Source organism: Lissotriton helveticus, chromosome 7 (genome assembly GCF_964261635.1).
Source record: "Lissotriton helveticus chromosome 7, aLisHel1.1, whole genome shotgun sequence".
NCBI classification, from domain to species: domain Eukaryota; kingdom Metazoa; phylum Chordata; class Amphibia; order Caudata; family Salamandridae; genus Lissotriton; species Lissotriton helveticus.
The window spans coordinates 605,937,716-605,955,092 of NC_136068.1; the positions used below are offsets into that span (position 1 = coordinate 605,937,716).

The following is a 17,377-nucleotide window of genomic DNA, read 5'->3' on the forward strand; positions in this document are numbered from 1 at the left end:
GTTGTACATAGGAATGTGTTTCAGTTTCCACCGCACAGTTGTGATCCTTGAAAACAATAATGGCAATGCTGAGTTAGGAGGGCGCTCACCTGTTTAAGTCGGACATCATATCCGCACTGAGTGTTGGGCACGTCCTCCTGAGGAGCAAAGACAAAACTATCAGTGGACTGTGACATATAAGGTCTTCATTGGTAGACATTAAATCCCTTTCCCCCACAGCATGAATGTCACCCTTCACAGAAGCATTGAATGAAAACAAGCATGTAACAATACAATTGTTATTTCTGGGTGCCACGTTCAGTAGCATGTGCGAAGTTCGCAGAGTTCTGCTCCGCAGAACTCTACGAAATGCCGAAAAAAATCAAAACTACAGCAACACCTGCTAAAAATTGGAAATACCTTGCCACAGAGACAGATCTAAGAGCAACAGATCTAGTATGGCAGATAGACTTCCATACATCTCAAGAAGGGCTTCGACCGAGGGGCTGAAAATCCTGATTTTGAGATGAACATCTTCTAGAGCATTTGTAATTCCTGAACACAACATTACCATAACTAAGCAGGGACTGTGGCTCCTATGACTGTTCTACTTCTTGTGATTAAAGGGATGGATGGATGGATGGATGGATGGATGGATGGATGGATGGATGGATGGATGGATGGATGGATGGATGGATGGATGGATGGATGGATGGGGTATTTGTATAGTATGAACTTGGAAAGCATGGAACACCCTTCCCCTCCTCCGCACAGCACCCTCGCTGACATCGTTAGCTGCACAGTCAGTTACACCAGGATTCAAAACTGACCAGTGGGATTAATTCCGACACCAACTGCAAAGTGATTATCCCTGTACTTTCATTCATACTGATGCAGACTTGCCAATAACCAGGATACTGGCCATGAACAGTTCCTTTATAGAGGGCAAATTGAATACGCCTATCCTCGCTATACCTACTACAGAAGCAAGTGTATACTACTCTCACTGTTGGAGCCCTGAAACATATCTCTACAAAGAACAGTCGTAGATGTCCAGCATAGACTGCACCCACAATTGATTTTTGAAGTTGGATGAAAATACATAACTGAATCTACGACTTACATCCAGAAGTTTTGTCCTGAAGAGACCTCGCTATCGACAGAGGGTCGAAAAGTCATCAACTATTTACAAAGAATAGTCCAGAACACTAGAACATTCTCTGGAACACATGCTTTATTCCAAAAACACAACAGAGATCCTTTAACTCCAATAATCAATTCCTTTTTTAAAACTGTCACTTTACTCAACTGTTGGTTACGGTCACTCCACTGGGGTCACAGGAGTCACAATCTCTCTCGTATAAATATAGATGTAAATAGTGTCAATACACAGCAAAAGTCTATTTTTTTTATAATGGTCTATCTTTCAACTACGTTGTTGCAAATTAAAAAGCACTTGCTTCGGCTGAAGTGAGTTTTGAATAAGTAAATTAGTTGGGCTGTTTCTCTCTAGTCATATGTGATTCCCAGAAGTCATTAATTAATTAAATGTACATTGAGGAAGCAATTGAGTTTTTGAACGTATTGACTGCATCAATAAGTTGTATTTGCTTAAATCACTGTAAGATAGTAGGAATTGGTGGAAAACAAAAAATTCTCAGCTTAAATCATTGCAAAATTGTTGAAACTTGCTGAAACGAAAATTCCTACGATTTAAATAAGTTCCTTGTGAACAGTTGTGCTTAAACTGACTAACCATTTCAGGAAGAAGCACAAGACCTGGCTCTTTGACTAAGATCCGCAGCAAGTGCCTGGATACCCTCTCGGGTGAGTAGAGGCGCTGTACAAGTACTATTTGAGTGACTGATTGATTGATAGATATGAACCTAGAAGAAAGACCGCAGAGCACTGTACAAGGCTGAAAGGAGTAATACAATCAGAGAGAGAATGCAGTCCAGAGAGCTTGGTTCTGAGAGATGAGGTGTACTGTTCACTATATGTTCATGTAATTTGTAAAACGCCCGAATCACGCCCGAAGGGGTATCTTCGCATTAGCGTGGGAATGCAGACAGGTAGTATTAGTTCCTGACAAGCTCTTTTTTAAGGAGCCTTCTGAACTGAAGGTGATTAGCGCGCTTTTGAAGGTGAGAGGGAAGATGGTTCCAGTAGCGGGGGGCAAGGTAGGAGAAGGTTTTGCCCTCAAAGCACGTTTGGGATGTTGTGCTCTTTCAAGAGATCTGCCTTCAGTTCTTTCCTGAACTGAATGAGGGCAGGAGCTGTCCTGATGAATATAGGGATCTCATTCCAGATCTTGCGTGCATAAGTGGAGGAACCCTAGCGCTATGTTTTTTCTTTTGTGCATTTCTTCATCCGCAGTCTGATGATGTCTTGGTTGCATCTGTGCAGAGGGCCACCAGAGGAGGTACGCTTGGCAGCCTCTGGTCTTTCTTTAACTACAGATCTTCACTTCTGAATATACCCCTCACAGACCCTTCACCCACCCAGCGTGGAACTCACAGATCAGCCATTCACAAGCAAGAGATTCTGAGAAGTCCAGGCAGGGTAAATTACAACCCATCTAGCCCAACCATTTTAAATTCAAATCAAACTGCATAAAATAAAGTAAAGTTCGTTAAAAACTGATAGCAATCCGCATTTTTGTGGAAACTGCATATACACTCATCATGCCAGCCAGTGAAACACAAGAGTGTTTGTCTAAGTGTGCAGAGTAGGGAAAGGCCCCTTTAAAATATGTGCGATGTAGCAGGACTGTCACTCCAGAAAACACCTGCGAGAAAATATAGATTCTCAAGTTGTTGCTACATTGAATTCCTAATTTAAATGCTTTTTGTGAAATTTTCAGGGAAGGTAGGAGGCTTGATGTTGACGAGGTCCTCTCTGTCCACCGAAAGTGCTAGCAAAGTGCAAATGACAGTCTGGATTGGGAATAGTGACAAAGGGTTAGACAATCCTGTCTACTTAACCTGCTTGACTTATCCTCGTCTTTGACACCGTCAAACATGATAACCTACTAGACCTCTTGAAATATAGAATGGGCTTATCAGGGTCAGTACTAAATTGGCTTACCTCTTCCCTCCTAAATATATCCCAGAGTTTCAAGGTCAATCAACCCTTGTCCATGGCTGTCCCAGTCAAATTAGGAGTCCCGCAAGGCTCCTCCCTCTCACCTACAGTGTTCAACCTATTCATGGAGCCGCTCACTGCTATCCTCAACTCATCAAATATCCACCTTCACATGTACGCAGATGACACACAACTATATTTAAAGATAAACTCTCCGGAGGACATCAAATCTCTCAATCCAACGTTACAAAAAACTCAGTCATGGCTGACGGAAAACCACCTTAAACTCAATGCCCTCAAAACTGAATTCCTATTAATCGCCCCACCTTACCAATCAGCCATCATACAAGAATGGCTTAAACAACTTACAGTGCTCAACTGCCAACCTCTTATAATGGACTCAGTAAAATCGCTGGGAGTAACTCTGGACAGTAATCTAACCATGCAAAAACATATCAGTGCTGCAGCGAAAGGAGCAAAATTTAAGATGAACACCTTGAGAAAATTAAAACCCTTCCTTCCAGCAAACGACTTTAAACTGGCAGTCCAAGCACTAGTAATCCCTAGACTAGAAAAAATGGTAGTGCAACTCTCTGTGGGCTCCCTAGATCTACAACTGTCCCTCGGAGAGCATCACTCAACTTAGCAGCCAGGCTCATCACTGGTTCCAAAAGAAACTACCACATTTCCCCCGACTTCGAAGCTCTCAACTGGCTACCCTTCGAAGCAAGAATTCAATTAAAAATCACCTGCATGACGTACAAAGCCCTACATCACAACACCCCGCGGTATCTGGCCCAGAAACTTGAGCTCTCATGCAGAAACAGATCCTCTAGGAGCGTCTGTAACCATCTTTTGAAGCCACAAAGATTTGCCAAAAATAAAACACATAACTGCGCCTTCTCTGGAATCGCCCCAAGGATCTGGAATGCATGACCCCCAGAAACCAGACTGAATCCCTCAACTGCCTCTTTCAAAAAAGAGGTAACATCGATTCTCATGACGAAATTCACTTGATCTTTGTATCTGACTCTTAGAACAACTAGCTGTAGCGCAAGACACTACTTTGAAATACAATGTTTCTTTTGTTCAACTACTTTGCTTGCAAAGCGCTCCGATACCCCTCATGTTCACGCTATATAAAACATTCAAAAATAAAAAATAAATCACTGTAGTTGACATTTCTCTGGACTCAAAATGATTTCTCCAGGGGTGAGATTTGATATTGTTCTCACACATCTGGTACCACCATGGATAAAAATCTTGAATCTCAACTCTCGAGAAATCTTTTTGAGACATAGGGATTGTTGGCACGTGCAATGTTGATAAGCTCACCCCTTTGTCTAGAGCGTAAGTGAAGCCCTCCTCTGGGCATGTTCAAGGTGAGGCATCTGGAGAGGGGATAATTAAGTGGCTGTCTTAGATATTCCATACAACTGAACAACTGAATTTCAAGAGAACTATTTCGTGCAAAAGCAAAACCCTGGCAGTTCCTAATGGAAGTGGTCCTGACGCAGGGGTGCAGTTTCAACTTCTTTCTGAAGGACAGGTTGTGGAGCGAATGTTGGCAGAAAGCACACAGCAATGATTAGGGCTCTGAACTACAAAGCATCATCCACCTTTTACGGTTCAGGTTCTGGTGCTGTACTGTAGATAGTGATTGTCTGAGGACGAGCAACAGGTCCACCATGGCATTTGCAAGGCTTTCAGAGGGTTCATTAGTAGATGGGACAGAGGGCTTTGAAGGTGACTGCAGCATTCATGGAGATGTAAAGGGAGTGTTCTGAAGGAAGGTGTGACTGGCTTCTAGGATTTCTTCCCTATAGCAGGCTGGAATCAAGCTACTTGCTAAAGGTACTAATTAGCTATGTCGACCTTCTAATGTGGACAGAGCTTCACAGCGACTTCGGGAGTGTGCTTTGGTTAGCTGGGCTAGTAATTTGTTTTCGGTGGATTTAGTGAATTTGGCTTTGGAGACGTAGAAAAGCGCTGATTGCTGGTCCGATCTGATCAACTGAATGTGACACAGCAGAAAGAGACCCCTTGAATTCTGCTTTGGTACTTGGCGTGTTGGCCTGTCATAGAATGAATGATGAATGAGGGTGGCACGAAGTGGTCCTTCAAATGCCTGTTTGAAATATATGGTACAGACACAATTTTTCTCAACGGGAATTATCCAAGTCAAATAATAAATTGTACCCAATACCACGAATAACATACACTTTAATTAATTCAATTTTAAAACATGGTTTATTGAATATCAAGTTATACACTATAACATATAATAAAGTTGCTGCGCAGTGAGTGGAAAGTAAGTACTGAGTAGAGTGCTCGTGAGTAGATAAGAAGGGAATAGGGATTCACGTGTCAAAATATACAATATATAAACACAATTCAGTTAGAGCCTGTCTGGAAATGCTTCATATGATGATAAGCGTACAGATACAGCGTATAGATTCTATGTTATCTAGATGTGGATGGTTATACCAGTACAGGTCGATGTAATTAAAAATGTTGAGGTTTCAACCCTTGGAAGGTGGAGAGGCCAATTAACCCTTGAGTTGGGGTCTTCATCAGGACAAAAGGGGAGCATCCTAGAACCCACCTTTGAACATTAAGTGGGATGGTGTCAGAATTGGGACAGTCGGCTCCAAATGAGAGGAAAAGAAGAGCCCCCTCAGTGGTCCAAGAAAGATCCAGAGTGTTGTTGTGCCAAACGGCACGTGTTATTCAAGAATGGATGATTACAAGTGGTGTCTCTTGTTGAATCTATATTTAAATTATTTCCATGATTCAGTATTCCTGATTAATCGAATAAGTGATCTCTATCAGCACAGAGCCTCCAGAAGCGTCTCGTGTCTCTCCACCTTGCAGGGGTCGAAATGTCTACACTTCTAATTACATCGACCTGTACTAGGACAACCACCCACATCTAGATAACATAGACTCTATACGCTGTATCTTATAACTGTGGATTATCATCATATAAAGCGTTACCAGACAGGCTCCAACTGAATTGTTTGTATATATTGGCACTTGAATTCGTATTCCCTTCTTATCTACTCATGAGCACTCTACTCGGCACTTATTTTCCACTCACTGTGGAGCCACTTTATTAAATGATATATTGTATAACTTGATATACAATGAATAACATTTTAGAATGTAATTAATTGAAGTGTATGTTATTCATGGTATTGGGTACAATTTGTTATTTGACTTGAATAATTCCTGTTAAGACCAATTGTGTTCTGTACCATACCTTACCCAGGTCCTACGGTCTACTGAGTTTCCCCATTGTTTTGTAATGTGTTTGAAATATATTTCACACATAGGAATCGGTCTTTGCAGCCCTAAGGCCAGCGCAAGAAGTATCCTTTTATTTCTGTAGCTCTTGCCAGGGCACTCACGGTCAGACTGCTCAGCTCGAACCATCCTACTGGAGCTATCGAAATTGAGTCCTACAGGAGACATTCCCATGTCTAGAACCTTATAAGTACTTCACAGAGAGACCTGGGGATAGTTGGTCCTATATAAAGGGCATTGTTGTTTGATTCATTCATTCATTCAAGATAAAGGAATGTTGAGTGCCCCAGGTGGCTGCTGCTGCCCCTCTCCTACCCTCCAACAACTGGTGTGGAGGGAATGGCCTCTTAATGGTTGCTAGCCACTGGGCGGCATTCCACAGAGGTCAGGGTGGTCAAGTGGACACTATCTGATTACAGTATCTTCTCACCTCGCCTCCTGCTACAGACCATCAACTCCTTCCCAACAACCTAGAATTACCCAAAGGGCACGTTCAGATCATTACACCCTAGAATACGCTGAATGGGACGAAATGTTTATTTTCTCAAGTGCTCTCTTGAATGCTGAAACCCATGTGTGATAGGTGGAGTCAGTCGAGTTGAGATTTCGGAAACACAACCACCTAACCAGGTGCCAATATTGCATGGCCATTGCTGCAGAGAATCTGTTTAAAGAATAGCAAACAACCTGGCGCTTCAGCATACTCCATCTCAAGCTGAAAGAAAAACTGCTGAGGTTCCACAGAAGGCTGAGGATTCACCTGTTTGGGGCTGCTTGGGACAAAGATTGCCTCAAAGCTATGAAGATTGCCTCAAAGCTATGAAGAACTAGACCATGGGTACTCACAAACATTTTCGCAGTGGCCAGAGGGCTTTGTCTGTGATGTCACAGAGGGCCGCATTGATGCCAGCAGGTTGGTGGTCGGGGAGAGATGTGCCTAGAGCGGTGCCAGTAAGGTGGGTGTAGAAGCAAAGCATATACACCCAGTGGCTGAATTGCACAATGTGAAACCAGAAAACCTGGGTTTAATCCCGGCTTCCCCACATTACTGAACTGTGTTATTCTAGGCAATTGTTTAATTTCACTTTCTCTCTTTTTTCTTCATTGTCATATGTAAAACAACTTTGAAATAGATGACTTCTGAATCTGCATTGTACAAAATCTTCTCCTGTGTTTGATTTAATGAATTATAATGTTTTTCATGTATAAAAGGAACCCAGTACAAAGAGTGCACTTAACAACTGACTTGCTTGCACCTTAGTTCACTATTGACATTATGGTCAGAGTGGGGGGGAAAATTATTGTTTGTAAATACAAGTTTGGAAACTATTGCTTTAAAAAAATACCTCGTACTGTACTGATATAATGTGATGTACTAAGGTGAAACGATCCTGCGTGTTAATGAAATGCACTTTTTTTTTAATTTTGAAGAGACCTTATCATTCTTTTACACTTAGCTACAAGCAGGGCCGGTCCTAGAATATGTGGGGCCCCGGGCAGAATAGGAACATGTAAGGCCCCTAAGCAGAGACCACGCGGAATCGGATCGGCTAAAGAAAGGTTTTTTTTTGGTTTTTTTTTTATAATTAAAATTAAACCAAACTGCACACCCTCGACTGGGTTTTGTCAATGGTTGTTAGCTTTTTAAGCTAAATGAGCAACAACAATAAATTATTTTCCTTTCACCTTGTTGCATTGACCAATAAGTAGCTCTTTCACACACATTTGCATAGAATCACAACTGGAATGCAGGACCATTGCTCTTTGTGCTCTGCAGAGAGGCCATATTTTGAATGATCATGTAATCTGAACACCTTTTTGACCCACAGACAGGCATAATGTGAAAGTTGTACTGCCTTCATCCTCAACTCCGAAGGGCTCAACTGTAGCCTGTTATAAACACCTGGAAGCGACAGTACAAAGGGTGCATCATCCAAGAGTAATATGCAGTGAAATGAAATACAGAAACACACATGCTGAAAATAGCTAGCACTCTTGCGGAAAGCAAGATTAATTAAAGCATGTGAAATATAAACCGGAACAAAATCACTGCATTGTTTTACCCTAACATCGGAACCACTGGAATTATGTGGCAGGGTGAGTAAATTATGTGGCATGAAAATGCAAATTATGCGGCATAATCCGGCACATTTTGAAATCGTATTAATTAATTTTTTTGCCATTTTTAAACTTGGTAACCCTGTTTGGGCACCGGTTGAGCCCATTAGTACCAATTTAACACCCAAATTTAGCCGTGAGAAATAGGAAGTTGACTATTCCAGCTTTTCAAAGGGTCTTCCCACATGCGCAAGACGTGTTGCTGCGTTTTTAGTAACTTTTGAACAGTTTGAGATAGAAAGCAATTTTGCTGTTAAAATCTGTAGATTATGTAGTATACTTGTAAAGCGCACAGCTGCCCCAGCAACGGGGCGTCCCGGCGCTGTATAACTCTGGGGAACCCGTCCTGGCTTTCCCTGTGGGATGGTCCCTTGCTGGGAGTCCCCAAGGTGGAGCCAGGCATCCCCGGAATTGGTGGGGCCGTTGTGGAGATTAGGCAAGCTAATGCCCAGAGTTGCCGAGTGGAACCCCTGATTAGAGTAAGCACCGAAGCGAGAATTATCGAGTCCGCTGCCCAAGGTCCACGACCCTGCCGCGTCGGGAATTGAACCCTGGTCCCAGGCTGACTTCTGCTCTCAGGCCTGCCGCCTCTAACCAGTGAGCCACACTACTCCACTCATTATGCAGCAGATGATGGATTATGTGGCAAATGCGTCAAATGCATAATTGTGTAGAAATCGCTGCACAATCGCATTATTCCAGTGGCCCTGCCCAAGATGCAGCATCAGACTGGGAAAGAAAATAGGCCCCAGTACCAAAATAAAAGGGGCCCCCATTAGTGAGTTAGTTAGCTAGAAAAGTGTCTCCTCGTGTTTGCAAACTAGGGCAGTTTTAAACTTGTAAAGCCCTGATGTATAAGTTTTTTGTAAGGTATGGAAGACTGCACGGATTTTAGTTTTCTGCAGGCAATAAAAGCTTTAATATCATGAAAATCAACAGTAAAAACTGGCTCAACTGACCATAAAGCAGGTCAACAACTAGCCAAAAAAACGGCCAAAATACTGACCTGACAGCAGGGCTTTAAGTGGGATGAAAAAACTAGGGGGGTCTTTCACAGGGGCATGGCTAATGTAGTTAAGGGAGTGGCTTAAAAACATGTAAGCTATATAAATCTGTACTTAGCATAGTGCGCCGCCCAACTGGTATTTTGCTGCTTCTGTCATTGCTTCAAGATAAATATTACAACAAGTAAAATTACACCTATAACATGCCAGTACTATTGGCTTTGTCAGTGATTATCAGTTGCATACGATAAATAAGCAACATCTATGGCTTCTTTGTATATCATATCGAAAATGCTCCAGTTCTGACATGATGAGACTGTGAAAGAACCCTAACGAGTGTTGTTGAAGTTGCATCAAAGGCAGCAGAGAGTTGTGCTGCTGCAGAGTTAAGATTTCTGTTTTCACTCTCAGAGTGACTGTAAAAATGGAGAGAGGCCCGTCTCACCACCTGCTTTTCTGAACTTTCATTTGTTTTGCAGAACCTAGATTAATGTTTTTGCAGGAAAAGTTAAGGCCCCTTTTCAATGTCCATATTCATTTAATACCAGGTCTAAGACTCGAGTAACCCAGCAGACGTTAAACTCTGCTCCATCCACTTTTGCATGCTGATACTGCTCCTCTGCATGCACCTCTTGTCTCGTTGCATACTCACACCTATCTGCTCCACCCCCCCCCTCCCTCGTTATTCACTCCCTGCTCCCTTTCCACTTGTCCTAGGTGAGGAGTTTCCATTGTGATGCGCCGCCATTCTTTTGCTCTGCGCCCAGCAGGATATTTTGCCTTTCATTCATACAGGGGCAGGGCATACTTCCCAGGCAAGGGCACTTTAATTAACTTTCTAATCACTGTCATCGACATGCAGTTGCAGCCATAAGGCCCACAGAGACAGGACTGCAGGGGAGAGTGATAAAAAAAGAAGAAATATAATCTCTGGGGGAGGCCCCCTGGGCCTCGGAACTCTGGAGTCATTAAAGGCGCGAGGCACCAAGGCTGCCAGCAGGCGCGGGGGCCCTGGGCAGCTGCCCATGCTGCCCATGCCTAGCGCCGGCCCTGGCTACAAGATATCTTTAAATATAAAGGTGTTTCTAAAGTAGGGGCTGCAGGATAACCTAGCTACTTTCTCTGTTTAACTTCAATTAACCTTTATATAAAGGCTTGAGAGTGTATTTAACTTATTTCTTAATGTTCGTGCTGAGTCGAGAAAACATCAGCTCGGTTTTGCTGTTGACCAGGGGGCCGCAAGTAAAGGTCAGGAGGGCCGCATGCGGCACCCAGATCGCACTTTGACTATCACTGATTCTAAACTATGTGACGTAAATCCATCCTATATGTGAAAGCAGTCAAGCAGCTCTAACATATTATACACTCTATAAAAAAAAATCTCCCAGTAAAAATAAAAAGAAATAGTAAACCATCACAAATCTTTAAGATAGGATGGGGGTGATGGCTTGCATTTGTTAAAGAGAAATAACTCTGGCTGTAAGGAAAGAGCCCTTTCTTGCACATCAAACCCATAGGAATGAATGCCCTACGAACTGACAAAGATGTCCGCCACCAATTGTGGTGCAACCACACAACAGCCCCCCAACCATGCACCCCACCTCCTCACCGCAGGATCCTTGACACAGCAAGAGAAGGGCACCCCACAGCGTTCCCGGCTCGGGTTCCAGTCAGTGCAGTTGAAGTAAATATTGAGGTTCCAGTCGTTGGGTCCATGGGCTCCACAGCAGGACCACTAGGGGGCGTCATGAGTGGCACCGAGAAGGCATAGAGGCGTGAGGTGGGGGAGGGTGGTGAAGGGGAAGGAAACGGGTTAGGAGGAAGGAAATGCATTTAGAACAGAGGTGCCAGGTGCAGAGCAGCCCAGGGTGAGAGGTGCAGAGTGTGGACAGAGAGTGCATGGCCAAGAAGAGGGGCGCCGAGCGACCGCAGGGAAAGAACATCCAGGGGAAAAAAGCAGGAAGAGGAAAGAGAGCAGGATGAGGAGAGAGGGGTTTTTGTTTTTTTGATGAGTAGGGTACACGGTGCAAGGGTACAAGAGGCACGGGGCAAGGAGAATAAGAACAGGGGTGCATGGTGAGAAAAGAGGTGCAGGAAGCGGGGAACACCGGAGGAAAGCAGAGAAAGGTAATTAGAGCAGATGAGGGAGAGGGGTGCAAAGCAAGATCGTGCCATGCAAGGTCAGGAAGAGGGTGGTGGGAATGAAGGAGATTGGTATGGAGTAGGAAAAAAAACATACATTATATTTTTAACAATCTTAAAACTGTACAACAGTATCAGAATAAAAATATGCAGAACACGTCGATTGGCAGTACCACAACACCACCAGAAGAAGTATAATACCAGGCGCAGTAGAGCGAAAACGTGAGGCGGGGTAGACGTGCACCCATCACACTTACATAACAAGGGAGGCTTAGGGCCTTATTATGACTTTGGAGGAGTGGGAGAAGGCCACCATGCCAGTGGCCTGCTCCCACACCACCAAAGCCACATTGAGACTGCCCCCAGATTCTGACTGGAATCCAGGTCAGGCAGTCCTGTGGCGCCTGGCCCACGGCGGTGATGCACTAAGGCTCAGAGCCTTGGCAAGCCACCACAATGGGAACGCCATTGCAAGTTCCTGCAAGGCATGGACAGACAAGGCCATGCCCTGCAAAAACGGGGGGTGCATGCAGACAGGAGGACGCATCATGTGCCTCCCCCACCCGAATGCATCCCCCGGTGCAGAGGCATGGGTTTCCTCACCGCCACACTTTTCATAGCGATCACACCGCCAAGGAAACTTGTAATATGCTTGTCGGTGCCGCAGCGGCATCACCAGCCTCACACCTCTGAAAGGATGGCAGATCCCTGGAGGTAGCAGTCAATCTGTGGTAGTCCGAACACTGTAGTCGAAATATGGCAGGTAAACCGCTTGTCTGGCGGCCCACTGACCACCACCACAACTACGGCGGTTCAATAGACCAACGTAGTCGTAATAAGGCCCTTAAAATGGCAATATCTGGGTGTGTTATCATGGTATCCAAGACTGAGGATCTGTGAAGCACGGACGTGGCCGAGACTGTGTTGTGTTCAGTGTTAGAGATAAAACAGAGTGGGAGCTTTGTGTGCGCGCGATGGGCGTATCCAAGACAATTAGACAACAGGAAGCACTAAAGTGAATGCAGGGTGGAAAAGTAATAAGGACTGCTCTGTGGAGTGGATGATGAAAGGTGGAAGGGCACATGTAGAGGGGTGGAATTCGATGAACAGGGTCCCCTATTTTTTGATGGAGCGAGGACCCTTGTACCCTGAGTGAGTCCACTGGTGGCGGAGCGGTGATTATGGTGGTACACTGTGCCCCAACATCACCGACACTTGCAATAGCAAACATAGGATAGTTTCACATACGGATGTAATGTGGAATCAGAATGGTTTAACCTTGTACCACACACGCAGCTTCATCTTAATTGTGTGGATGGCGGGAGAGAGGGCTAGATGTGGATCACTCAACTGCACACCATTCACCATCCCACGGCTTAACACAGGATCAAACGCGCTAACAGCAACTTTTTAACCCTGTAAAAATAATACACCCAGCACATTTCATTTACTCTGCAAAAGAAGCTCAAAGATGTATTTCCCGAGTTCTACAGCAATTTTAAAACATGTCACTTCAGTTATTTCTAAATTCAGACATGCAGAAAAAAATTAACTATTTATAAATAAATCTCACAGTTTCCCGTTTTTACTGATTTTACAGAAAAATACATTCAGAAATCAATGTGTTGTCTGTTGTCTGTCTGCATTTATTTTTTTTAATGGAAAACTACAGAAAATTGGGCTTATTTTGAGTGACTTCCCATGCTGTCTCATCAATTCCAGGCCAACAGCTGAACAGACAAGACAGCATGGGGAGTTAAAAACATGGTGAGAGTTCCTTAAATAACGGCATAAGTCAGCATACATTTGTAGTATAATGCTAATATTTGCCTGTGGGTGTATTGTTTAATTTTATTGGATATTTAATTTTTCTAAAACACAATGGGCACCAAGGTATGAGTGGACGTTTATCAGTTATATAAATATGGAAATATACAATGTTTCAACTTTATTTATTCACAAAATAAATATGGCTAAATACTAATAAGATGATAAAATCATAAATACAGACAAAAATGTATATATTTTTTAAATAGCATACAAACAGGAGCCCTATTTATAAACCGTAAAACTGAAATCAAAAATATTCTTTTCATAGGTTTGCATAACTGGATTGATTTGATGTTTTTGTACAACGCACAGGCAAGGAGGTTGCCACCTTTCCCCTACAAAAAAAGAATCTGCCAATTCTTCACGCTTTAAGGTTTTGCAAGGGCCAGGCATGATTCTTAAAATAAAATGTTTTATAAAATTGTCTGTATCCATTTTTAACATGGCCTTTCTGTGTTACTTTGCTTTAATTATCAGTCAGGGATCATTACAACTGCTCTAGAAAACATGTTGTTTTCTTCTTATATTTACTGCTTAAAGTATACAGTGATCAGGAAAAAATACCGGCTTTTGGTGGTTTTCCAGTTTTTTGTACCTGCAGGGCATTAAAATACTGGTCACGCCAGCCAGATGGGTACCCTAACAGCAGCCAGGAAGGCACCTAAGAGTGTTAATGAAACATATACACAGCGGCAAACAATCATAACATGTTTTAATGAATCGTAAATAATGACATTCCAATTTGTATATTCTAATTGCTACCCCCGCCGACTATATTAGGCCTTAAACTCTGGACGAGGGATTAGGGGATATTATAATGCAAATGTGATAGTGATGGAAAGGACTGGATAGGATAGAGCGGGGCAGCTAAGAGAGACATTGTTTAAAGGATGAAAGAGAGAGCTTGTGAAGTGAATGGTGGACAATAGGAAAGTATGTATGGATTATAGCAAATCAGTGTCGCCAGTACCTCAACTCCACACATGAGGGCGCTGCCGCGCCTCCTTAAGCAGTCCCTGCTCCCAGTGGCTAACATCATGGCCTGCTGTTGCCATGGTAACAGAAGGCTCTGGACCAGAGTCATGATGACAGACCCGAGAATGCCACCAGGGGCCCCAGGGCGAGGAGGCAGTATTTCGGACCTCTGTGGGGTCGTGTTTTAAGGGGGGGAAGGGCCAGGCAAAAAAGAAACAGGAGACCTGGATAGAAAGTACACATATAGCGTGGAAGTCCTGAGGAAAAATGTCATACGAAATAATAATATATGCGCTAAACAAATGTAGAGCTGATAGGCTCGGGACTGCTCTTGTCTACAAAGAAGAGAAACACCGTATAGAAGACGTGCATTGAACATGTCATTCTTTGCATCGAAATTGAAACCCAGCGGGTGTCTCACCTTAAAGATGCCGGGGTGTTGGTTGAAGGCTACAGACGAGGCATAAATACGAGCACGGAAAAAGGGGTAAAACAAAGAAGGCATTAAATGCAAGCGGGGGGTAACAACCTGCTTCTGAAGGATTGGGCAATTTATTTCTAAAAAAAGACGCCGTTGACTCGTGGATAAAAAAGTCAGATAGCATCTTGGAGGTCATGCATGCAAACGATTGTATTTCAGTAAAGAACTGGCAGCCATGTTTTCTTACAGCTGCTTGGTAACCAAAAGCCTGGGCTAGTCTAGCCTTTTTTTCGTTAATACATAGGCATCTAAACACTTCAAGAGTCATCGAAGAGGGACATTCTGAGAGTACGTACACACAGTGAATTTGCCCCGCAACTTTCTAGGGGCCCCATCATTATGTGGTGGGATAATGCAAAAATGAAGGGTCCACCTGCACAATATGTAAACGGACTCCCTGGTTTCCAATATCTCATAAATATTCAAAGGCTTTGCACTGAATGGGGGCAACTGAAGGATTGGGGACCTCAAAGGTTTGGGGGCCAACAAAGAGGGTGGTCAATGATGGTGGTCATAGGCGCTGAGGGCGTGATTGAGCTGAAAATGGATAATAAATTTCAGAGGTGCTGTGAGCAGGGAGCCCCAAATTATGTTTGTCCCCGGGGCCTCAAAATCCTTAAGATGACCCTGGACCCAGAGCAAGAAAACCGCTGTAACCAATAGGCACCCAGAACAAACACAGTAGTGAAGACAGCCTTACATACCCTACTTCATCAAGGGTTGAGATTATGGTAGCTTTAGCAGCCAGAATATTCAAGTAGTGTGGCTCAGCAGTTGGTCTCGGTCACTATTTTTTTGTTTCTTTACAAATGCAGTTTTCTAAATGTATGCATTAGACGCTTTTCTTTTCACTTACTGACAAGCTTGCTGTAGATAAGGGCAGCCATACAATATCCTTCAAGAAACAAAAATACTTTCATTTATCGGTCTCTACATTGCCCATGAGTGATTCTAAGAACTTTTCCTCTGCGTCAGATTGAACCTTTCAATTTCTCGATTTGCTTGAGGCCAGCATTGGACCGTTTGGTGGGTAGCAGATCTTTCTAGTTTTCACTGGCCTGATGGATGACCACTGTTGTCCTGAAGCTCTTTGGTGACTCCACGATTAGATATTGTCGCTTTGACTTTCGAGAACATCACTTCTGAACTACTGAACCAACTGAAGTCAATTGCTGGGTATTTGCACCCATTCATCACCACAAGTATTTAGGATCAATTTTAATGCCCAGAGGCTTGGCATAAAACCCTGCCACCATTTTACACCATTGTAAGAAAACCACCATTTCTTTTGCAGCCTGGCTGTGATCTTCACCACACCTTGGTGGCCTTCTATGGCCCATGGTTGTGGTCATCTGCATCTAACCCCTCGGAATGGCCAAGCGTGGTCTATGCAGAAGCAGGTCCTCATTTGTCATTAACCCCTCCCATGCTCATGACGAGCTGAGCTCTTCATGAGCCACGGATCCCGTGTGCTCATGACGAGCTGAGCTCATCATAACGGTTAGAACGCTCACAAGCGGGGCTAATTCCCCTGCTGTGCGAGCGTTCTACAGAAACGGGTGTGGCCGTGACGAGCTAAGCTCGTCATGAGCACACGACCACCGTGGCTCATGACGAGCTGAGCTCATCACGAGCACAGGGGTGCTGTGCGCGCCCCACCTCCCCCCAGCACAGCGGGGGAATCAGCCCCACAGGCAAGGGGTTAAACGTGCAGAGTGGATATTGGGCAATGCCCTCACAGTTAACAGACATTTGCACCTTTCTCTGCTACAGATACTTTTCAGTGGTCATTCGTGGGCTCACCTCTTACACCAACACGTCATTGAAGAATTTGATTTTCCAGGAAAATAACAAGCTGTTCGACATTCTTAATTTCAGTTTCTTCTGTATACGTAGCCCATACATTCTGCTGGTCTGTCAACCCCTAGCCAGTAGAACACATCCAAGTTTAGTGCTTGTAATTAAAGAGTCAATTCGTCGGTCATGATTGGGTGGTATGGGGAAGAACCATTGGATGTCTGGAAGGGAGGTTTGAGGGCTGTGACTCCTATGAAAGTGGCACAAAATAAAAGCTGAAATGGCAATACATAGAATCGAGATGGACTTTTGTTTGAGCTGAAAAAAAGTGTTGCCGGCTTGAAGGCAATGCCCTTCTGCGATTGTAGCATAACTCACTTGTCCGTCCCTTGATATCTGCACCAAATTCACATCCAGGACACTTGGAGTACTACAGACTTCTTGTAGTAATAAATCACTACAAATTGTAAGTTCCAATATTATGTTTATTGTTATAAGTACAACAGGTGCTTCCAGCTTGGCGGCTTCAGCTATCTCTCGCTATCTCTAAACATTCTCACCCGCACTCCAGGATGGAGCGCGGTTCATACCAAGAGAGCAGGGTGAGGAGGGGGGAAAGTAGGGGAAGGAGGAAGGGTAAGATTACAACACACCTCCCTCC

General features: G+C 43.9%; 1 protein-coding gene across 1 annotated transcript in view; it reads right to left on the reverse strand.

Moving 5' to 3' along the window:
* The window catches only part of TSPAN17 (tetraspanin 17), a 111,479-nt gene that overhangs the window by 24,638 nt on the left and 69,464 nt on the right, over positions 1-17,377 (reverse strand). Inside the window, exons 6-7 of the mRNA XM_078652802.1 lie at positions 11,101-11,226; positions 90-137 (exon numbers count right to left, since the gene is read on the reverse strand). Of these exons, the coding sequence (XP_078508928.1) occupies positions 90-137; positions 11,101-11,226 (174 nt within the window). The remainder of the gene's footprint in view (positions 1-89; positions 138-11,100; positions 11,227-17,377) is intronic.